The following is a 23,635-nucleotide window of genomic DNA, read 5'->3' as shown; positions in this document are numbered from 1 at the left end:
TACCAAGACAATTCAATAGGGAAAGAATAATCAACAAACGGTGCTCGAACAACTAAATATCCACATGTAAAAGAATGAAACTGGATCCCCACCTTATACCATACACAAAACTAACCTGAAATGAACCACTGACCTAGGTATAAGAATTAAGGCTACTAAACTCTTGAAAGGAAAAATGGTTACAAGATTTTGACCTTGGAGTAGGCAAAGATTTTTGAGAGAGGATACCAAAAGCTCAAGTGAAGAAAAAAGAGATAAACTAGATGATATCAAAATTCAAAACCACTGTGCTGTAAGTGACAGCAGCAAGAAAGTAAAAAGACAACCTATGGAATGAGAGGAGATACATGCACAACATATACCTGATAAAGGATTTGCACGTAGAGTATATTAAGAACTCCTACAAGTCAATAATAAAATGACAACTCAACTTAAAAACAGGCAAAGGATTTGAATATATATTTCTTTCAAAGAGATATGTAAATGGACGATAATCACATGAAGAGATGTTCAACATCATCTGTCATCAAGAAAATGTAAGTGAAAATCACAATGAGATACTACTTGATACCCATCGGGACAGCTAGAATAAAAATGACTGACAATAACAATAGTTGGTTAGGACATGAAGAAACTGGAGCCCTCAGACATTGTTGGTGGGAAGGCACAATGGTACAGTCACTTTAGAATATAGTCTGGCATTTTTCCAAATAATTAAACATATTCTTACCACATGATTTGGCAATTTTACTCCCAATTACATACCCAAGAGAAATGAGAACATATGGTCACACAAAAATTCCCACATGAATGCTCATAGCATCATTACTCATGGTAACCAAAAAGTGGAAACAACCCAAATGTCCACCAATTGATAAATGAACAAACAAGATGCAGTGTATATACATCTCTCCATACTAAAATATTATTTGGCTATAAAAAGTAATGAAATATTAATATATGCTACAACATAGGCGAACCCTGAAAGCATCATGTTAAGTAAAAGAAGCCAATTACAAGGCTGTAATACTTCATGATTCCATTTATATAAAATGTTCAGAATAGAAAAATCTATGGAAACAAAACAGATTCGTGGTTGCCAGGGATGGTGGGGAGTGGGGATTGAAGAGTGACTGCTAATAGGTACTAAATTTCATTTAGTTTGATAAAAATGTTCTAAACTTAGATTGTGGCGATGGTTGCACACCACGATATAATTCTAGAAGCCACTGAGATGTTTTTTAAAAAGGTTGGCTAATTCTCAGAGAAAAAGAAAAAAAGCTGGGGCAACTTTTATAGCCATACTTTCTCCTATAAAAGTCTTCTTACAGAACTTTTCTGTTGAAGAGTGTTTGGGACTTCGCATTTTATAATAAGCAGCAAGTTCATTCTAAAACAGGGCCCACATACTCTGGTTTCTCTTCAGATCTTATAAACCTTTTGCCTTTTACCAAAACAGGGCCCATATAATTTAAACACTGGGGTTTTTGGAAAAAAATAAAATAAAAGAGATCATTCATTCTGAGAAAATACAAAGAGTATTTGAGAACAATCTCTGGTGTGTTCTATGGTACTATGACTAACTACATGATCTTCCAATTAGAAGTAGGAAGTAACAAGCAGTAATAAAAGTAATCATTACTATTTACACAATTACTAAGTCTTTATATGTCAGGTTCTGCAACCATTCTCTTATTTAATCTTATCAAAAAATCTTACTCAAAATTGAAGTCCACATTGGTTATAGTATACTATACAATGTACTACTATATAGTAATTAAAAAATTATTTTCTGGGTATGATACCAAAAGCAAGCACCAGCAACAACAACAACAACAACAACAAAACATGTAAGTTAAATCTCATTAAAAAGTTGTATCAAAGGACACTATCAACAGAGTAAAAAGGCAACCACAGAATTAGAGAAAATATTTGCAAATCATATATACAATAGGAGACTGATATCTAGAATATATTTTTAAAACTCCTACAACTAAACAATAAAAGCAAACAACTGAATATTAAAATGGGTGAAAGACTCAAATAGGTATTTTTCCAAAGATACACAAATGGCCAATAAACACATGAAAGGACCCGCAACAGCACTAGTCACTAAAGAAATGCAAATCAAAACCATAATGAGATATCACTTCATAAACATTAGGATGGCTATTTTCAAAAAACAAAAAGTAACGTGGATGTAGAGAAACTAAAACCTTTGTGCATTGCTGGTGGGAAGGTAAAACGGTACAGCTGCTGTGGAAAATGATGTGACACTTCCCCAGAAAAAAGCGAAGCATAAAATTACCATATAATCTAACAATTCCACTTCTAGGTATGTACCTATAAAAAGTAAAAGCAGGAACTCAAACAGATATCTGTACATCTACGTTCACAGCAGCATTATTCAGAATAGCCAAAGGATGAAGCAACCTAAGTTTCCACTGACAAACGGATAAACAAAATACGGTATTGAGAAAGAAACTTTTATCTGAGGAATGCAAGTCCTTTTAAATGATCTGGCCCAGAAAGGCAATCAAATGTGACAGCAATCACATCCTACTTCCCTCCTTTGAGCTATGGTAAATACTTATCTATTGAAACTGCTTTATACTGCCACAAGTAACTAGAAAATAACCTAATAATGCTACACCACACATTATAACCAACTCCCTGTATCTCAACAATGTTAGTCAATCATTAACCAACGTTGTATCTATAAACTAGTGAGAATTCTTGACAGACAACTTAGTATCATCCCACTCCATGTCCCCTTTATTTAATGCCTGACTCTCCCAGGCAACTGTTCTCATTTTGGCTCAAGTAAACTCTGAATACTATTTTGTGCTTGAGCCTCTTCCTTTTAGGTCAATGGTATGTACACACATACAATGAAATATTATTCCATCTTAACAATTAAGGAAGTTTTGATACATGCTATACAACATGAGTGAACTTCGAAGACATACTGAAAGAAAAGCTAGTTTCAAAAAGACAAAAATTCCATGATGCCTCCTATATGAGGTTCTTAGAGCAGTCAAATTTATAGAGACACAAAGTAGAATGGTGTTTGCCAGGTACTAGGAGAAGAGGATAATAGGAAGTTAGTGTTTAATGTGTAAGGAGTTTCTGCTGGGAAAGATTAAGTTCTACAGATGGATGGTGGTGATGGTGACACAACAATGTGAATATACTTCATGCCACAAAACTGTACACTTGGAACCGTTAAAATGATAAATTTTATGTTATATATTTTTACTACAATAAGGTTTATTTTATAACCCTTTCATATCACACTAAGATATATTAATGACAGGAAATAGCAGGATATGTATGCGGTAGAATCAACTGGTACTCTTCCTCGGTAAGTACAAGGTAATTGAAACAATTCAGTGAGTCTGGAATATTAAAAGATAGTCCTTTCCTCCTGAGTAACAAAGAGAACTGTGACTGACAGTAAGTGATTCTTGTAATTATATCAGGATTGCAAGAGTGGAAAAATGTAAATGCTTTTTGGCACAATAGAGGTGGGTCCAGTGGGCTTCACATAAACTCTATTCACATATAATGAAGACAATAAGTTAAGAAAAAAAATCATTTTCTTCTTGAGTTGTGTTACTTTACAGATGACTTAGGAAAGCTTGATCACAGGTCTCATTGATAGAGAGGCTGTACAGAACTGGAGCACTCATGTTTTTTGTTTCTTTTGCTTTTTGGTTTTTTTTTTTTTTTTCCCCAGGAGACAGGGGTCCTGCTATGGTTGCCTAGCATGGCCTCAACTCCTGGGCTCAGGCAATCTTCCCACCTTAGCCTCCCAAGTAGCTGGGACTATAGGCACACACCATGCCTGGTTTTGATGCACTGACTTTTATCTTTATTCACTGGCCTAGCAACCCCATCTTTCCAGAGCCTAACAATAACTGGGTAGAGAAGAAAGTAACTAATCAGAGGAGAGCCTCACGGCCCCTTCTGCAGAGGCACAGTTCAAATGGCAAAATACAAGTATGATTTGAAGAGGAGTATCTCCTCTTGTGGAGAACATGCTGGGCATGATGTCATCAAACTGAATGATGTCAAGAAGGGGCATGGTGTGGCATACAGGCATGATCTGTCCCCATCATTCTCTTTAGCTTCATCTCCTGCCTCTCTTCCCTGTGATTTCTCAGCTTACCTTCTTGCTATTCCTGAACACATCAAGTGTGGTCCCATTTGAGGGACACTGCACCTCTTTCTGCCTGAAACATTCATTTCTTTGCTGTTCTTATAATTCTCCCTCTCTTATCTCATTCAGTTTTCCTCTCAAATGTCAGGTCGTCAAAGAGGTATTCCCGATGACCCTATCTAATACAGGCTCTCCTCCGTCAAGCTTTATTCCCTTATACTGTTTCGTTTTTCTTCAGACTAATTACAATCTTAAATAATTTATTGCCTATCTCCTATCACCAGAATGTAAACTCATAGGGCAAGGGTGACATCTGTCTTACTCATCACTGTATTACTAGTGCTTACAATAGGGCCATACAAGCAACAAATAAATACTTGAAAGAATATGGACAGGACAAGAGAAGAGTGTAACGGAGAGACAGATCAGAAAGTATCCAGAAAGCTCACTCCTCTTCCCACAGGCCTATCTCTAGAAGGCCTAGTCAGAGGCCTAACTCTACAGGTGCTTCCTCCACTTGGAGTCTTAAGAAAACAGTTGGTAGCTAGAATTGTTCTTTTTTCATCTCCGTATCCTTCTAAGAGTTGCCTGATTCTTCAGCAAAGAATTCTAACTATATTGTAGTTCAAAGGATTTGATGAGAGGAAAGCTGAAAAGGCGGGATGGGTGAAGAAAGAATGTGTTTAGTTAGCCTAATGTGAGAGTTTTATATAACAAGAAGTTGGAAGGGGACTGGGCCCTCTCGATGGTAACAGCTCAGAACCCCCTTGAATTATAAACAGCAGTGACAAAATCCATAATCCCCAGGTACAAAGAAGACTCTAAGTGCTAAAGGCAAGAATGAACTCTTGACTTTCAAACAAAAATTAGCGAAGATTTCCCTTTAGAATGAAAAAGACAAGGACACTGATAACCTCAGGTTACACAGGTTTAAGTTTAATTTTATACAAAAGATATACATACAGTTCTTAAAACATGCAAATTATTAATGTGCTATTAACATATATTGTGTTTTTTAAATTTTAACAATAGAGTGGCTGAACATTAACATACTCAGTTACCTTAAAGCCACAATGTCTAATAAATCCACCATCAGCTTCAAAGCATTTATTTGTGTTATTAATGTCTAAAAGGTATATCCTATTCACTGGGACATTCTGAAAGGAAAAATAAAGACTGGGGGAAATACACTAAGTGTTAATAATTACCTGTGTGTGGGAAAATCAAGAATGACCTTAGTGGCCTTAATACTTAATTTTCCACATAGTCACAAAAAAGAAACTTACTTAAAATTGAAAACACCTTTGCTAAAGAATATAATATAGGTACGTTATGTAAGGCCTTCTTTTAGAAAAGCCATGAAATGACCTATAACATTGTACTGTTTATAACAGTTACCTCAAAACCAAAAATCATTTTAACTTTGAACACTTTATTTCCTCCTTTACAATTAAATATTCAAAAGGTTTAACCTTAATTTTTAAAAAGCAAGTTTTCCAGCATACTTCATATAAAGACTGTGACCGTATCAGCATTGGGGTTTTTCGAGGACACTTTGATACAAGGAAAACCTGAAATTAAGACCTATTGTGACACATGTTCAGTATTGCATATTACAAGGAACCATTCCTGATATTAACCTCAGAAGCATATTAAAATTACAGAAAACTAATATATATTAAAAGCTAATAAAGAGGGAACAGTGGTGACAGATATGTTAATTAGCTTGATTTACCCATTTCACAATACATACATATACGAAAATGGCATGTACACTGTAAATATGTGTAATTTTTTTTGTCATCTGTACCTTAATAAAAAATTTTTTTTTTTTAATTTTTTGAGACTGAGTCTCCTCTGGCACCCAGGCTGGAGTGCAATGGTGCAATCTCAGCTCACTGCAGCCTCAACCTCCGGAGCTCAAGCAATCCTCCCACCTCAGTCACCTAAGTAGCTAGGACTATAGGTGTGTGCTAACATGACTCGCTAATTTTTGTATTTTTTGCATAGAGACAGGGTTTTGCCACATTGCCCAGGCTGGTCTTGAACTCCGGAGCTCAAATGATCCTCCCACCTAGGCCTCCCAACATGCTGGGATTACAGGCATGAGCCACCGTGCCCGGCCATAAAAATAAATATTTTTTTAAAAGTTTAGAAGAGGAAATAGCAGACCCTTGTTTGCCTACCCACCATCCACTCCTTTCTTTAATCTTTCCAACAGAATATCCATTTCATTCCCGTTTGCACTCTCATCTTCAGCTCCAATCCAAGGTTAGATCTTGATTAGGGTAAGCTATTAATATTATTGGTCTTGGGTGGGTCTAAGCAGAATGAAGAAAAAGACACAGTCCAGGACTGCAGAAACAGATAGTTGTCTCTTTCTGAATTGAACTGATTACCACCAATTTCAAGGAGAAAAACAGCCTTTGGAAATAGTAATTTTGTGATGAGCAAAGCAGATAAAGAAAAAGAAATTGGATCTACAATAAAGTCATCGATTTGTTGAATCATTTAATTTTGGAATCCGTCTACTACTCTGCACTTCCTATAATGTACCTCACATAGTTCTTTCTAAACATTTGAGTCAGGCTACATAAAACCCAATTTATGCAGACAAATGCATTATAACTAATATGGAAGGAAACCAAATCGTATGGAATTTTCTTCTTAACAAAAAGCTGAAATGCCATGTGTTAATACGTGTTAACACCCTCATACTCAGCAGTGTTGATAATTCTATCTTGATCACAGACTTAAGTTTAATTATCCCATCTGCCACAATGTCTTAATAGTCACTAAAAAAAGACATCAGTGAACATGGATGGATCTTTTTAAGGGATATTTTTAAAAGAAAAAATAAGTTATCTATACTTTCAATACTTTGTATTTTTATGTTAAAATTTTAAAAGAAAAACGGGAAAGAAGAATCTTAGAGTTTCTCCTAAGGCTTGCATTTGGTTAACAGTTTAATTAAATATAGTTTATTAAAAAATTGAGGCAACTCATATACATTAACTTGAAAATTTTCCGGCTTGTACTTCATATATGTGTGGTGTGTACGCACACATGCATATATACACATGGTATTTTATATCTGCAGAAACTACTAAGATAATCCACACAAAAGAAAGACATTTCCACTTTATAAAAGTAATTCACAGGCCAGGCATAGTGGCTCAGATCTTTATCCCAGCACTTGGAGAGGCCAAAGTTGGAGGACTGCTTGAGGCCAGGAGGTTAAGACCAGCCTAAGCAAAGTGAGACCTTTTCTCTATAAAAAAAAATTTTTTTAAGTAATTCACCAGAGGATACACTATGGAATCATAACCCAAGAGATTTTTTTGTTTGATAGCTATGTAAAAATATATTTGGTTTATAAGATATAAGTCTCATTAGTTATTTACAGTAACGCACAAATACTGTTAGGCAAGTATTAAAAGACTAAAGGTTACTGTTGCCAAGTCGCTGAAGCTACGCATCAACTTAAAAAGACAAATGAAGAAAAATATTTGAATTTGTGCAGTCATAGACCAAGGATATAGAAGGCAAAAACAAAAAGGGAGGCATTCTGAGTACAGACTGGAATTTTTTTTTTTTTTTGAGACGGAGTCTCGTTCTGTCACCCAGGCTGGAATGCAATGGCACGATCTCAGCTCACTGTAGCCTCTACCTCCCCAGGTTCAAGCAATTCTCCTACCTCAGCCTCCCGAGTAGCTGCAATTATAGGCGTGCGCTACCATGCCTGGCTAATTTTTGTATTTTTAGTAGAGATGGGGTTTCACCATGTTGGCCAGACTGGTCTTGAACTCCTGACCTCAGGTGATCCGCCTGCCTCAGCCTCCCAAAGTGTTGAGATTACAGGCATGAGCCAAGGCACCCAGCCCACACTTGAATTCGTAATGTCTAACTCTAGCAGAATGAACCAAAACTTCCGTTTAGCAAAACAGGTGTGTGACTTCATATTTCTCACATATAACAGCTTGGAGCCACAACTGAATCTAACAATCCATTACAGCATGAAATGGAAATGTGCACTGTTAAAGGGCAGATGAATATATAAGTTGTTATATTATGAGGGAGATAAACGAGGAATGAAAATGCAATGCAGTAGCATAAACTTGTTGGCAAAGGGTTAAACATTTTTCAAATGGCTTAGTGTTAAACCATTACTGTTGGACTCAAACCTCAGCATCCTGCCAGCATATGGAATCGTTAGCTCAGTCACATCCCTAGATATTGTTCAATAAATTAAACTCAAAATTTTTATTCATATTGGACATATACGTCTTAGAGACCTCTTAAAACAGAAACAGCTGAGTAACAGGTATTCCATCACTACTTTTATGCTAAAGGCAGAAATTTGTAAAACCTCTAGTTAGTGAAGGACTACATTTTAAAAGACAGACGGAAACTCAGGAAGTCAATTCTAATCCAAACTCTATCCCAAGCTAGGAGATTCTAAATAAATGCATTTAGCAAAGAGTTAGTTTTCTATGTTCAAGCCTCAGTGTTGACTGCTAAGAATGACACAAATATCTCTAAAATCTCATACGTTCCTTCAAGTATTCTATAGGATGGCTGCCACGAGGAATTACAGACTGTGAACAAGAATATTGTGCCATAACAAAGATAAAAAATAAAATCCTAAAACACAAGAGGAGCCTTTGAGCAAGATCAAAGGCTTCACAGACTGTTTAGGTGACGTTTGTGCTGGGCCTAGAACAAGGGGTTGAATTTGTACACGTGGCAACGGAAAGGAAGGACATTCCAGGCAGCAAGAATAGAATGACGCCCTACACAGACACTTTCAACTCATGTTCCCTTACACAGTCTGCTCCTGCTATGTAGAAATTCCTGGGGTTCTTCCAACAGGCACTCTCTTCAGGGTTTTTGCATTTGCTGCTCCTTGTACCTGGGATGCTCTTCCCCTAGATATCTGGAAGGCTGCCTTTCTTACCTTGTTCAAGTCTTTGCTCAAATGCCACCTTCTCAGTGAGAACTTACCAGACTATCCTATTTTCAACTGTCATCCTCTCAGTCTCTAAGACTCTTCCGTGCTTTATTTTTTTTCCACAGCACTTAATACTATCTGGCATGCTATAATATAGCCTACTCCTTAATAGCTCTATCTATGTTTCTCAAGCAAGGGCAAAAGTTATCTGTTCATCTTCAGATTTTAAAACTGTTTCTGCATATGGTAGGCATGAATTAAATATCTGTCGACAAACTGATGGAATGAATGAATGAAAAAAAAATAACTGTCCTCAAAAAGGTTATGGTCTAGTGGAGGAAGCAAATATGTAAATAATCTTAAATTATTCCCGAAAGACAAAAAAAACCACACTCAGCAAAACCCAACTTATAGAAACTTAATACACAGAAACAACTTCTCATACTCCACTTATACATGGCCAGTGACCACCAGATTCTTCTTTATATATCTTCTAGCTCTCTGCCCTCAGTGGCACTGTCACTCATACAACGGCCAAAAATGCCACCAGAGCTGCCACTGCTGCCAGAACTGCCTCTTCCCACATTAACCGTCACTGCTACCTAGTGAGTGATGGTAAACAATACTTCTGTTCCACTTTTGGACAAGGGAAAGGCAGATTCCTGAGTTTCTAAATTAAATGCATTTTTCAGTAGATAGTTACATTCTATACTACACGAATAGTATACACTGATTATATGGATTAGCCAGAAAACGCACTGTTTTGAACATTGCTTAAGTTTAGATATGGAAAAATAATTTTTTGAATTGTTTCACTATTGCAACATACCTTTTTTATACTGCAAATGGATGACACTGGCAAAATGGTTATGAAAAAGATTCCTTCAATAAAGGCCGGTACTATCTTTTAACAAACAGGTAAAGTTAATGGCATTTTTTTCACTCGGGAGGATCAACTAGAATTTAAGCTGGATTACAGAATGATGTAGAATTTTTAAACAGACCATCAGTATTTAAGTTATACTAAATTAAAACCACACAGGAGTAGCAGAAAATATTCTTTATAGCTAGCAAAAGCAAAACAACTGAAAAAAAAATGAAGAATAAGCTCAAGATTTCTCACTTCAACTAACACCTCCACAGACTGCATTATCATTTTAGGCAAACTGACATTTTAACATTTACTTTGTAACGGCAAGATTGATTTCCATCTGGGACTTATCTGCATAAAAGTGTTAGCCTTGGCACAATTTCAAAATTGAATTGAAAGCTCATTTCTGGCTATAAGCAAAGTGCCACAATACCACACAACAGTTACACCTCACATTAATCCTACCACTGGGAACCCAATTTTATGTGTTTCAGCTAGTGAATTTTCGCTCAGATGAGCACATACCTCTATAAAACCCTTCCTCGATCATCAATAAATCACTTATCTCTACTACCTTAATGCCTCCTGCACTTGTCCATACTAAACAGTATTCACACATCTAAAAGAGAAGTTCTACAAATGCTACTATTCTTCATAAATAGAAAAAAACTATAAATGATGGCAAATTCCCATACGTGGAAAAATGCCAAACCAGAAGCTTAACTTTTAGGTATAGAACCTAAAACTTTTAGGTAAAGAATCATAACTTTTACGTATAGAACCACAGTTCCAATCACTCAACTACAAACGTCGCCGGTTACTTCGAGGGTCAATAATTTGCAGCCAGCTGCTAAAAGGCCTGATAAAAACATTAGGTCCTCACGTATCTTCCTCTTTAATAAGGAGGCACCTGAAAGTCACACTGGGCAGTCGGTCACGTATCGAAACATACAGGAGAGAGACTGTACAGAGCGTGCAGTTATCAAACGCAGGAAGCCAAAGTTCCTGCCCTATGAGAGGATTACAGTGAAAACCAGTAGCCCATCTGTCCAAAGAACAGAAAGAAGTCCACTTGGAAAGGCTGGGAGTCGGGGGAGGGGGGCGAGAAGAACAAGTCCCGCCCGGTCTTCCTCCTCCCGGGCTAACTGCAGCCGCGGGCGGCACAAGGCAGTCGCGCGGGATTGGCTCTTGGGGCCGGGGCGCAGGGCTCCGGGGCGCGGGTGGGCTGCCGCTGCCCGATCGGCGAGGGCCAGGCACCGGGAAGTCTCCAGGGCCTCGCCCGCGCAGCCGGGAAGGCACGCAGCCCACCGACGGGCGGAGGAACCGCCCGGGCAAAGCCACGTCGGTGGCTGACCGCGCGGCAGGGAGGTGGGCACCCCGTCCACACCCACCGGGAGGCTGACAGCCGGCGAGAGCCAGGCGGCCAGGATGGGAGAAGGGCCGCAGCGCGCCGGAGGGGGTCGCTCTGAGGAAGCCGCGCTGGGCGCTGCCCGTCGCCAACGACTCCCCCTCGCCCGGATCAGCAGCAGCTGGATACTCACGTAGGGTTGGTAGAACTTGGAGAGCCGCGGCTTCCCGTGGTTGTTGAAGATTAGGATCGCCTTAATCATGGCTGTGCCGGGCCGACCGGGTGGGCACTGGGGGCCAGGGCGGGGGCGGGCGCACGAGCCTCGCCTCGTAATCTCGCCGGCGATCCTTCCCCACCCGCCCCCTCCCGTACGCGCCCGCGCGCGCTCCCGTGTCGCCGGGCGGGGCCCGAGAGGCGGGGCCTGGGCGGGGCAGGCACTGAGGAAAGCGGAAACATTTGTAGGTCCGAGCCAGCGGCCTAACAGGGGAGTGTGCGCATTCGACCAAGCACGGAGACGTTGCCCACCTCTCCTTTACTGAGGTCTGTAGTCGCGGAGAAACACATGTTGCGTTATTAACGTTCAGAAGTCTGCCACAGCTTCGATTTGAATGACTTGCCAGGAACACCAAGTTTCACTGTGGAATTGGGTTCCCCGTCTCCGGCGCCTCCTTTGCTACGCTCTCTGGAGAAAAAGCACGCCCACTGCACGCGCTCAATCGCTACTTCCGCTCTCCAATCTCTCCAAGCAAGATGGCGGAGGAGCCGCAGTCCATGTTGCAGCTTCCTCCCTCAAGTGCTGCTGGAGGGGAAGGACTTACGGAGGTCTCCCCAGAAACAACCACCCCGGAGCCCCCGTCTTCCGCTGCAGTTTCCCCGGGAACAGAGGAACCTGCTGGCGACACCAAGAAAAAAAGTAACTGAATTTATTTCCGGGCAGAGAGGCGGGAGGTTCAGATTGCATCCGACTGGGGGTGGCGGCCAGTAAAGAAGCAAAATTTAGAGGAACTCCCGTCCTAGACCTGCATTTTGACTAGTCATCAGAAGAAGTGTACTTTTTGATTTTTAAGGCTTATGAGTTGAGTGTTAAAATACTATGTCTGTCGGTGTAGGTCCTGATACTTGGCTGCCACACCCCTTTCTATATTATTTGAGTTGGCCAGACTGCGAGCTCTTTGAAGGAGGGAGGGAGCTGAGTGGGGGTTCTCGGTAATTCCAGGTACTTAACACAGGAGCTAATTATTTTAATAATGTTTTAAGGTGGTAGGGATGGTCACTGGCAAAGCCTGGATTAGAATTCACGCCTTCCGACTTACTCGCTTTTTTGGTTTTTTCCCCCTCCCAGTTGGTTGTGAATTCGCTCCTTAAACCAAAAACCAAATTCTTACGCAAAATGAAGACTGCTAAGGGAAAGCTAAAGGCATAGATGTTACCTTTTTAAGAAACACATTTTGGAACCTTTTTGAGTTATTTCATTGCTTGAACCAGCTATCCTCAACCCTTTATTGTTTGAGAATGTTTTCCTTTGTAAAAGAGATTTCCAAGGTTACGTGTTCTAAAGCACTCTCTAGAGTTAGAGTTGCCTATGAGAAAAGCAGCATATAAGCATCCTCGATTCAGAGAGGCTGATTTTGTCCTTAGACAAGTTTTCCGCGTTCAGTCTTAAGATGACAGTGGTCTCTGGCAGGGCGCGGTGGCTCAGGCCTGTAAATCCCAGCACTTTGGGAGGCCGAGGCGGGGGGATCACCTGAGGTCAAGAGTTCGAGACCAGCCTGGCCAACATGTTGAGACTCCGTTTTTACTAAAAATATAAAAATTAGCTGGGCGTGGTGGCGCGCGCCGGTAATCCCAGCTACTCGGGAGGCTGAAGCAGGAGAGTCGCTTGAACACACGAGGCGGAGGTGGCAGTGAGCGGAGGTCGCGCTGTTGCACTCCAGCCTAGACAACAAGAGCGAACTCCACCTCAAAAAAAAAAAAAAAAAAAAAAAAAAAAAAGACATTGGTCTCATTGCCTTTTCTTCAACTTCTGCTGCTGTGGAGGATAATTCTCTCCCAAGACTGCCCCCCTCCCCCTTTAAGTCAGACTCCCATTTCCACGTGATGCACTGTGAGACTTCATGGATAGCCGCTAGAATCTTTCTTCAAAAGAATTCCGCAGGTTTTACAGTTTTTTGTTGCGTTTTTTCTTCCAATGTACTATAGGCAAGAGCGGACTTTCCGAGATTCGTTTTAAGGTCTAACAGTCTTAGTCAAAAGCTTATTACTTGACCCTGATGATAGCTGTGTGAAACAGAAGCTAAAAAAACAGTGGCTTACAATCGAAATATTGCCCGAGGGCATATTTTCTTGGTCTGAACAGTATTTTTTGCAAATTGAACTGTCATTTAAGGATCAGATTTTTATTTTCTGGCTCTTGTTAGCATTTGAGTTTGCCTCTCCAATATAAAACTTTCTATTCCTAACCTATTTCTAACTATTCCTACCTTGAGGTTGTCATCATTTGTTGAGGATAATCTGATGAAAGCAGCTTAACTGTTTTGTATCCTCAGCCTTTGTTTTAATCTACAGAAGAAAGATTGTTGAAACAGACCAAGGTTTTGGCACTGGCGGTATGTTAGGTTACCTGGGGAGTAAGTGTTTTCCTAGTTGATTCTAATGTGTATCCGGGGTTCAAAACTACAGGCAAATTACCTTTAAAATTAAAAAGAGAGGGCAACTGTAATGAAATTATTTTCCTTCTCTAGTTTCTCACTGTCTTACACTTCTTCCTGAGGTAGCATAACTCATGATATTTTCTGCTTCACTTTCTGGAAATGTTTAATTGCGTTAATCGATTTACTGATAGCCCCAGGGGATTGAGGGAGCAGTGAAGGGAGGTATGAAAGATAGGATAAATAAAATCCCATGTTTTCTCCAAATACATTCCTATTCCCGAGGTAACTGGGCCTAGGATAATTAGTTCTTTAGTAGGAAGATAAAATGTGCATGCATCATGTGTTCTAGATGCCTTCATTCCAGGGGTAAACTTGAATAAATTGACCTCTGATCTTTCGGCTCCAACATTTAATACCAAAAGAATGGAGCAAGAAGGGTGTAGTAGAGTAGAGTTAACTTTAGGGGGCAGCAATACACTATTTTGCTTTCAATGTGTCTTGGTTTTTGACTGCAGATGTCTTTTTTTTTTTTTTTTTTTTTTGAGAGGATGTCTCAGTGTGTCACCCAGGCTGGAGTGCAGTGGCGCATCTCGGCTCACTGCAACCTCCGCATCCCGGGTTCAAGTGATTCCCCTGTCTCAGCCTCCCAAGTAGCTGGGATTACAGGCATGCACCACCACCCCTGGCTAATTTTTTGTATTTTTAGTAGAGACGGGGTTTCACCATGTTGGCCAGGCTAGTCTTGAACAAGAAGTTGGAAGGGGACTGGGCCCTCTTGAACTCCTGACCTCAAGTGATCCTCCTTCCTTGACCTCCCAAAGCGCTGAGATTACTGGCGTGAGCCACCTCACCGTGCCTGGCCAGATGTTTGTTTGTTTGTTTGTTGTTTTTTAGCAAATAACTTTATTCAAGAGACAGATTCATAGGGTTTGGATTTGCATATCTGTGTTTTGGATCATTGAAACCTTAAGATTTCTCTTTCTGCAACTTCTTTTTGGCCTTTGGTGGTTCTATTATTGTTCATAACTTACTGCTTTCCTTTATTGAAAAGTTTATTACAGAAAATTTGGTAGTTACAAAAAGCATAAGTAAAACCAAGTAACCATTACCTACAATGTCACTAATGAGAAATAACGTTTTGGTGCATATTCTTCCATATTTATGTGAATGTGTTTTTGATGGTTTCTAATGCATTTGAGATATTATACATGCTGTTGGAGAGATTAAATATCCACATATATACCCAGCAAATGGCAGAGCCAGGATTTGAACCTCAGGCAGTTTAAAGTATATGCTGTTTACTACATTCCATTTAATCAGTCACCGCCAAATATCCTTTGGATATTTAGGTTTACCAGTGTTTCATATAAAAATAAATGCTTAAACGGAGGTGAAATGTTTTTAAGTGAATTTTTACACATCTCGTATTTTCTTAGACTAGATTTCTAGAAGTATTATTGAATCAAAGTATACCTTTATTGGGATCTGTATTACCATATTGCATTCCACAAAGAGTGTACCATTTTACATTCTCAGAAGTAATATCTACACTGGTAATTATTTTAATTTTAAGTAGTTTGGTGGGTGAAAAGGGACATGACATTATTTTACTTTGCTTTTTGTGAACTTAAATATTGTTTTTGTATTGATCATTTGTATTCTCTTTGGAATTGCCTGTTAAGATAAAATGCATTTTAAAAATTAGTCCTGTTGGGAGAACTTCGTAGGATCAAGAAAAAAATTACGGAAAAGAATCTAACATTTTTATACCTCTCACATATCTTCAGTATCATAAATACATAAGATGGATGTAGATTAAATATTTCTGATTTCTAAGTCTTTTATATTCCATTCTCTTTAGATGTTTTCATGTAATTGTCAGTAAATTTTATTCTTTTACAGTTGACATTTTGCTAAAGGCTGTGGGAGATACTCCTATTATGAAAACAAAGAAGTGGGCGGTAGAGCGAACTCGAACCATCCAAGGACTCATTGACTTCATCAAAAAGTTTCTAAAACTTGTGGCCTCAGAACAGTTGGTATGAAACCAATAGTGACGTTTTCCTACAAAAATTTGCAGTAGTTCCTAGGCAACAATGAATTAACTGTTGTTTATAGAAATGCATATGGAGCCACATATGTTGCTTTTGTTATGCCCTTTTATCCTTTTATTTTTATTTATTCATTTTCTTTGAGACAGTCTCGCTCTGTTGCCCAGGCTGGAGTACAGTGACTCACTGCAACCTTCTCCTGGTTCAGGCGATTCTCCTGCCTCAGCCACCTGAGTAGCCAGGATTACAGGAGTGCACCACCACGCCTGGCTAATTTTTGTGTTTTTAGTAGAGACGGGGCCACCTCAGAAGTGCTGGAATTACATGAGTGTGCCACTGTGCCCTGCCTTATCTCTTGTTAGTGGAGTTTATATACTTTATCAAAGGATTCTCTGGGGAATTCTGAAATGAAATGTTTTAGATTTGTTTTACAATGTGAACCAGTTTATTTATGCCTCCTGTATTGTTTTCCTCAGAAAGTCACTGAATACCCGTGCAGAAAAATCTATCATAGAGCATTACAATATCTGTACATTACTATAAAAGTTTTGGATTTTTTCAATTTGTTTTGATAGCAGTTACTTTTTTCCTATTTTTCTTGAGATAAGCAATGTATCTTTGCCATATATTGTAAAAGAACTAAGAAATATTTCATGTCACAGTACACATTAAGCACTTCACAGGGGCAGTTGTAGTAAAGGTTAATTCTTTAAATGCCACTGCATTTTAACTTGGCATTTGACTACAGAAATTTAAATGTCTACATGTATTTGGCATATTAAGTGTTTTTTATATATACAATTTATATATATCAGACACCTTTATCTGCAAATAGATCACAATCTTGGATAGTATTAACTCAGGTAGCATGAGTGAATAGGTAGTTGAAGAATCGCTATGTATTTTTTAAATAAAATCAGGAATTTTTGTGTGGGGGTGCTAGGGGGAATTATTTGCTTCTGAACACAGGTGTGTGCATGGGTAAAGCAAGTGAACTATCATTAAAGCAGGACATGTTGGAATTTCTTTTTGTCAGGGAGGAGCAAAAAACTGACTCTGATCTAAGAGTTTGGCTGCAAGTGCTCTCACAAAGGTGAAGCTAAATGGAAAAGTCAGGGGAATGAGGACATACATTTGAGAGAAATGAGCAGAGGCTATATATTTACTAAAGATGCAACATGAAGAGTTGGTAAAAATAAATGTACTGACTAATTTAATGCATTAGTTTAGAAATACATGGAGATTTTAAAAAGATGAAATGATACTGTGTTCTCTGTTAAGAGTCTTGAAATTTTGTATTGCCTATATTCATTCAGTAACCTGAAAGGACTGGATTGATACCAATACATAGTAGGTTGAACCACATAAAATTGCCGTCATTCAACCATTTTACCCTATGTAAACAATTTCATAAAGGTTAAATTAAAGCCTTTGTAGTGAATATGATTATCCTTTCCCATTTAAGCAATAGGAAACATAAAAAATTATTTCATCATTTTCCTAGATTAAACTAAAACTGGTATCTTCTGAGTTTTATCTAGCAAAATGGACATTAAAGGAAAAAAAGTAATGCTAGGAATTCTGGGAAGATAGTGGTATCAGAAGGCATGCGTGAATCTCTCTGAATTCTCACAAAACTTAGTCAACTAGATAGCAAAACCAAAAACTCATGATTAGTGTTTGTAACAAAACTAGGTGATAAGATATCCTCATGAGCCCCAAAACACATGTTGGTGGGGGCAAACCACCAGGAACCACAGGACCTGCATGGTATCAGCATCTGTGCTGAAAGAAGCAGTAAGAAACAGGGTTGGCATCTGACAGCACTGAGACAAGAAGAACCTCAAAAGCGCTAATAGATCCTGACTGAGAAGCAAAGTGAGCCAATTTAAGAATAGAAGCCGACTGAGAGGAGTTTTGCCCTCTCCTGTAGCACGTGATAACAATGTATTTGCACTAAGGAGGACTTGAAGGGCTCAAGCAATCTCAAAATAGACCCAGGAGGGCTCCAGGACCCCATACTGAGGAGAAATTTTGGGAAGTGAAATGAAAATTAAAAAGGGTAGAGACATGAGAAAGGAAGGAAAGAGAAAGACCAGATCAAAATGGAGGGAAACAGAACTTAGAAAGCTCAAAGCAGGCCTCCATCGTTTTGAACAGTATACAAAAAACAACAGGGGGAGCACTATGAAGTTAGAAAAACTACCCTAATTCACCTCATTCTAAAAATTGAGGAAAACTAATTTCACATAAAAACAATAACAAGGTCAAATTCCGTACAGTGTTACAAGAAAAAAGAGATGCGGGAAAGAACAACATCCCCAGAGACGATGAAATCAAGCCAGAAAAATATGCCTGTAAGACAAGTCGAAAACTGGAACCTTGTATTTCAAAACGAGCTAAAAACAAGAAGATAGTATAAGACATGAAAGAAAAACAATGATCAGCTTTAGTAAAACTAAGAAATGAAGTGACAGAGCTCAGGAAAAGAATTAGAAATAAAAGAAAATTATTTCAGAAACGGAGACTAAAGTAGGAGGAACGTAAACAACGGATAATGGGTTATGAAAAATAGATGAAAAAAATTTAAAAGTGAGTCAGCCTTTGGACAAGAGTCTGTGAAGAAAAAAACCAGAGCAAGGGAACAGAAAAAATACTGTAAAAATGTCATTTTAAGAGATTTCAAACTACATATAGAAAAAACATCCCAAGTACCTGAGAGTATCAACCCAGAATAATGAACACCAGGATGCATTCTGTTAAAATTACTGGACTTGAAATCATTTGGAAATGTAGGGGTTGGGAAAGAAGGCATGACTTAGAAAATTAGGCTGTCATCAAACCTTGACAGCAAAGATGCTTAAGGAAAAAGTGAAATAAGGCTTTCATATCCTGCATAACTGACTTAATCGGGGCACAAACTATTAGCAGAAAATGCTATTCCAATGAATCCATGAGGAATCTACTAGACAGAGAGCTTTATAACCAGAATAACTAGAGACATCAATTTAAAGACTGCTGATTTAAAAGTAAAAAGAAAAAAAGCTGATTTAAAGGCAAAGTAATTAATAAAACTAACTAATTTTGTCTGCCCAAGTTCTTGTAGTTTGGAAATAATAGTTCCATGGAATTTTACTTTCACGAACCTGGAGTAACTACATCTACTTTAAAGGAACAAATTATAAGCCACTTAGCGTTTCTACAGTGGAATTGATGATGTTAACCTGTTACTTATATAGAGCTTTATCTCTTTTAAACTAACTGAATTGCTTTTTTAAAATTTCCAATTAACACCTGTTAAAAAATCACATTGAATTCCTTCGGTTGGTTCTCTGCTCCATCTAGTCTGCTGTTTTCTGTGAACACAACACCATCTTACTCTTTGTCTCCTTTGCCTAAGAAGTCCTAATTACTACTTTCTTCACCTGGTTAAATCCTGCTTATTTCCCACAAAGCTGTCCCTGACCCTTTTGCTAGGCTAGACTAGTGTACATTTCTGTATGCTATATACTTCATTAGATGTACTTTTCTCACCCATATTTATTCATGTGTGTCTGCCTCTCCTATAGATTATAAGCTCATTGAGGGAAGAGGTCACATTAATCTTCATAGTTCCGTGTACAATTCTCAGCACATCATCGACACTGATAAAATAAACTAAGCTGTTATTGAGAGCCCTTCCCCTCATTTATAATGTACAAGAGTAAAATCTGGATTTGCTCATAAATTGTCAGGCACTGAACACAAATTTTATTTGTATTACAAAAAATTCACATTAAAATGCACATCGTTTTCTGTTACAGTTCTGAAATTTTTGTGCCAGAACTCTACTCAGCCGTAACCACGAATTGATATTTCAGCATGAACTATTTAAATTTAACAATAACACCTCTTGAGTACATACACCAGGCACTGATACTTAGTGCATTATCTCATTTTGTCTTTCCCAACAGACCCAAGAGGTATAGTTACTATTATTTTCCATATCTTACAAATAAAGAGGATGAGAGATTATTTGTATTTAAAGCTAGGATTCAAACCCAGATGTGGCTCAGTAGAGCCTGTACACTTAATCACCACACTATGTTGGCTAAGAGAGATGCGAGCAATATTGATTGTTCATGGTTGGTGATCAAAATAGTATCTGTCAACCAACTATTCTGATACTTTTTTTTTTAATACTAAGTTTAATCCAGGACATTTTAGTCCCAAATTTGGATATTAAAGGAAAACTAAATATGTTACCTGCATATAATGTTTTGTTTTCCAAAAAGAAAATTATTAGAAGGCACTTGGACACTGTGACTTTTTTTAAGTACTAGAAATATTTTAGTAAAAACAGACTAAACTGAAACATTGAGCAGCGAATCCTTCAAAGAGCAAGGTTATAAGGTTTTAATTTTGTTACTTTTTTCCTTGTTCATTTGCCTTTAAGTGACTTTATAAAAAACCTAAGTATATATGTCATACATTTACCCAAGGAAAGTGCACAAACTACCTTGAATATTAGACATACTGATTTTTGACTGTGTGTGTGTGTAATTTTCTTAGGGGAAATTCTTTATGGGTAAGTGGGGACATTTTTATGATAATGTAATTTCTTGAATAGCTAGCCCTTCAAAAGCTATTTGTAAAAAATATTTAAAAGTTTCTTAGTTATAAAAAGTTAGGAACCACTGTTCTAGGAACTGGAATTGTGTTATTTTTATTCCTCTGGAGGAAAAATGAGATCTTCATAAAGATCTCTTTGAATTGACTAGAAAAGTTAGGAGTTCAGAGAAGCTTTCTTCAATTGTGAAAACAATACGAAATAGCTAGCTGATTGGAATGCAGAAAAATGCAGATTAATCAGGATACCCTTAAACATCTCTGTTTTTCTCTCCTTTCTTGTAGTTTATTTATGTGAATCAGTCCTTTGCTCCTTCCCCAGACCAAGAAGTTGGAACTCTGTATGAGGTAAAAAAATATATATGTATTGCTTTTTTTTCTTAATGGAGTATGCACATCTGTATAATATGTATATTGTGTAGTATTGTTAATTCACATTTTTATTTCAAGAGATGGCATGCCATTCTTTTGTTTTGTTTTGTTTTGTTTTTTGAGACCGAGTCTCACTCTGTTGCCCAAGCTGGAGTGCAGTGGCATGATCTCAGCTCACTGCAACCTCCGCCTCCTGGGTTCAAGCAATTCTCCTGTCTTGCTCTCCCGAGTAGCTGGGACTACAAGCACATGCCACCACACCCGGCTGATTTGTTTTTTTTTTATTTTTAGTAGCGACAGGGTTTCACCATGTTTGCCAGGGTGGTCTCGATCCACTGACCTTGTGAGATCTACTCACCTTGGCCTCCCAAAGTGCTGGGATTACAGGCATGAGCCACCGCGCCCGTCCAGCATGCCATTCTTAATTGTCTGGGATAGAAGAAAAGATGACTTTCTTGTTCTGTTATCTAACATCTTGATCATAGTAAGATCTTAATAAATTATACAGTTATTGAAGAACCAAGGAATAAATTATATTTCAAAGTCATCTTTGTAATTCTTAGAAAGTAAGACTTTTTCTTTATGGTTGATTTCTTCTGCATTGTTCTTATAATCTGTTATCCAAATCTGCCTACAAGAAATTGAAAAAACAGCGTAAGAATGACTTTGTTCAACATCTTACAGTGTCATTGCAATAGTCATTAGAGTACACCTAGTAGCACCACTACTAGAAAACAGCTGAAATTACATACATTGTGGTTGGAGATGTAGAGAAAGGACAAGATTAAAATACATAAACTCATTCATGCCTAAGATGCTTAAAGGACAGATTTTATTAAACACTTCGGATTATTAATATGTGTCTGGTAGAAACAGGCATCCTTTGAAAGAGATAGCCTGTAACATAAGTAACTTAGTGTACATGTGTGGATATTAATGATACATGTGGCATTTATTTTCTTAGTTTCATCTAAGAATAATAAAGATTGAGTTTGATTTGTTGCCTTTTTTTGTAGTGTTTTGGCAGTGATGGTAAACTGGTTTTACATTACTGCAAGTCTCAGGCATGGGGATGAACCACAAAGAAAATCAACTTGCTACATAAGATGGATTTTCACAGAAGAGACAGCTCTGAAAAGTTTTGCTGCTTGTGGCAAGAGACTTAACAGATGTGATCTATTCAGTATGTGTTTACTCTATTTTTATGCATAAGAAAACATCCATAGCATGAATGGACTCAAAAAAATGTGATTTGTATTAATACACCAATCATCATAAAAGATGGTCATTATAGTACACCCATTGCTCCTACTTGTTACTGTTATTGCTGCAGATCTGCCTCCAAGGTTGGAAAGGAGACTAAGACTGTATAAGCATCTTCATTGCCAGTTCTCAAAATGACTGAAATTGTTTTCATGATAAAAGTTAATATACTAAAAGGTTCCTTTTTTTTTAACGTTTACATTTATGTCTCTGTTTACCTTCTTAAAAATAGTCACATTGACCTGCTGGCTGAGTACCTCAAAGAATCCAGTAGAGGGCAGCCCACCAGGCAGGAAAGATTAGGCACTTTGGTTTCACATCTTTGCTGCGGAGTAATAGGGAAAATGGCTGTTTTTGCTAATTTTTAGGTAATATCTAGCCAGGAGAGCAAGCACGTTGGACAGACGGAAAGACTGTAATTTTAGACAAAACACATGGTTATGTTATAATACAAATTCTGGACAAATAAGTCATATACCTGTTTTCAGTACCATCATTTAAGGATTCTTGAGTCCCAATCACCTAACTGTGGTGTTATTCTGTCATTTATATAGTGTCAAAAGCACTTGATGAGTAAACCCGGTAACATCTTTTTGAGTGTTTCATAATGCATTTTCCAACTTGAAAGCACTCAATAACTGAAAAATAGCCTTATTGTGTATTTTATGCCCTGACTAAAAGTACCATTTTTACTGATGCTGTTAGACTGATAATTTCTTGAAGTGAGATTTAACCTTTTTTATCTTCGTTCAGTATTATATTTGTAATGCCATATTTTTAGAAAGCATTCCAGATCAGCCACGGTGGCTTACACCTGTAATCCCAGCACTTTGGAAGGCCGAGGTGTGGGGATTGTGTGAGGCCACAAGTTTGAGACCAGCCTGGATAACAAGGCAATTTCCCCAACTCTACAAAAAAATAAAAATTAAAAAAAAAATTATTAAGCTGCAGAGGCAAGAGGATCCCCTGAGCCCAGGAGTTCAAGGGTATAGTGAGTCATGATTGTACTGTGGCATTCCTGCTGGGCAACAGAGTGAGATCCCATTCTCCAAAAAAAAAAAAAAAAGCATTCTAGTAAATCAAATGGAATGTGAATGGAATTTCAAAACAGGATCTAAGATGGTATGTAGTAGAATTCCAAGTAATATCATTTTAAAGTTAAATAAGTTGAGTATGGAAAAGATCTGTTCTCCAGTTTTGTCCGCTTCAGTTAACTGAAGGAATATATTTAATTATATTAATATATTTAACAAATAAAAATATGTTGAATTTTTTATGTTTGCCACTGAGGTTTCAGATGATAGACCTCAAAAATCGAAAATACTGGTTGAATTTGTAGCATCCATTTAATTATTCTT

At 38.0% G+C, this 23,635-nt stretch overlaps 2 protein-coding genes across 7 annotated transcripts in view; one reads left to right on the top strand and one right to left on the bottom strand.

Moving 5' to 3' along the window:
- Positions 1-11,746, bottom strand: part of AP3S1 (adaptor related protein complex 3 subunit sigma 1) — a 158,330-nt gene extending 146,584 nt beyond the window's left edge. For all 5 annotated transcript variants that reach the window (XM_028849668.2, XM_015140612.3, XM_001086177.5 and 2 more), the window contains exon 1: positions 11,526-11,746. In XM_028849668.2, coding sequence (XP_028705501.1) covers positions 11,526-11,594 — 69 coding nt within the window. In that variant the 5' untranslated portion in view covers positions 11,595-11,746. The remainder of the gene's footprint in view (positions 1-11,525) is intronic.
- Positions 11,747-12,066: 320 nt separating this feature from the next.
- Positions 12,067-22,453, top strand: ATG12 (autophagy related 12). 2 transcript variants are annotated; one of them, XM_015140614.3, is made up of 4 exons: positions 12,067-12,245; positions 15,886-16,022; positions 20,928-20,990; positions 22,031-22,453. In XM_015140614.3, exons 1-4 carry the CDS (start codon positions 12,083-12,085, stop codon positions 22,088-22,090), a joined length of 423 nt encoding a protein of 140 aa, XP_014996100.3. In that variant the 5' UTR covers positions 12,067-12,082; the 3' UTR covers positions 22,091-22,453. The 2 variants fall into 2 exon arrangements, with proteins under 2 accessions (XP_014996100.3, XP_077861240.1); XM_078005114.1 differs by lacking the exon at positions 15,886-16,022.
- Positions 22,454-23,635: the final 1,182 nt, after the last annotated feature.

This window comes from Macaca mulatta, chromosome 6 (genome assembly GCF_049350105.2).
Source record: "Macaca mulatta isolate MMU2019108-1 chromosome 6, T2T-MMU8v2.0, whole genome shotgun sequence".
Lineage (NCBI taxonomy): Eukaryota > Metazoa > Chordata > Mammalia > Primates > Cercopithecidae > Macaca > Macaca mulatta.
Note: the sequence above shows the minus strand (reverse complement) of the source record. Positions and strands in the feature narration are given on the sequence as shown.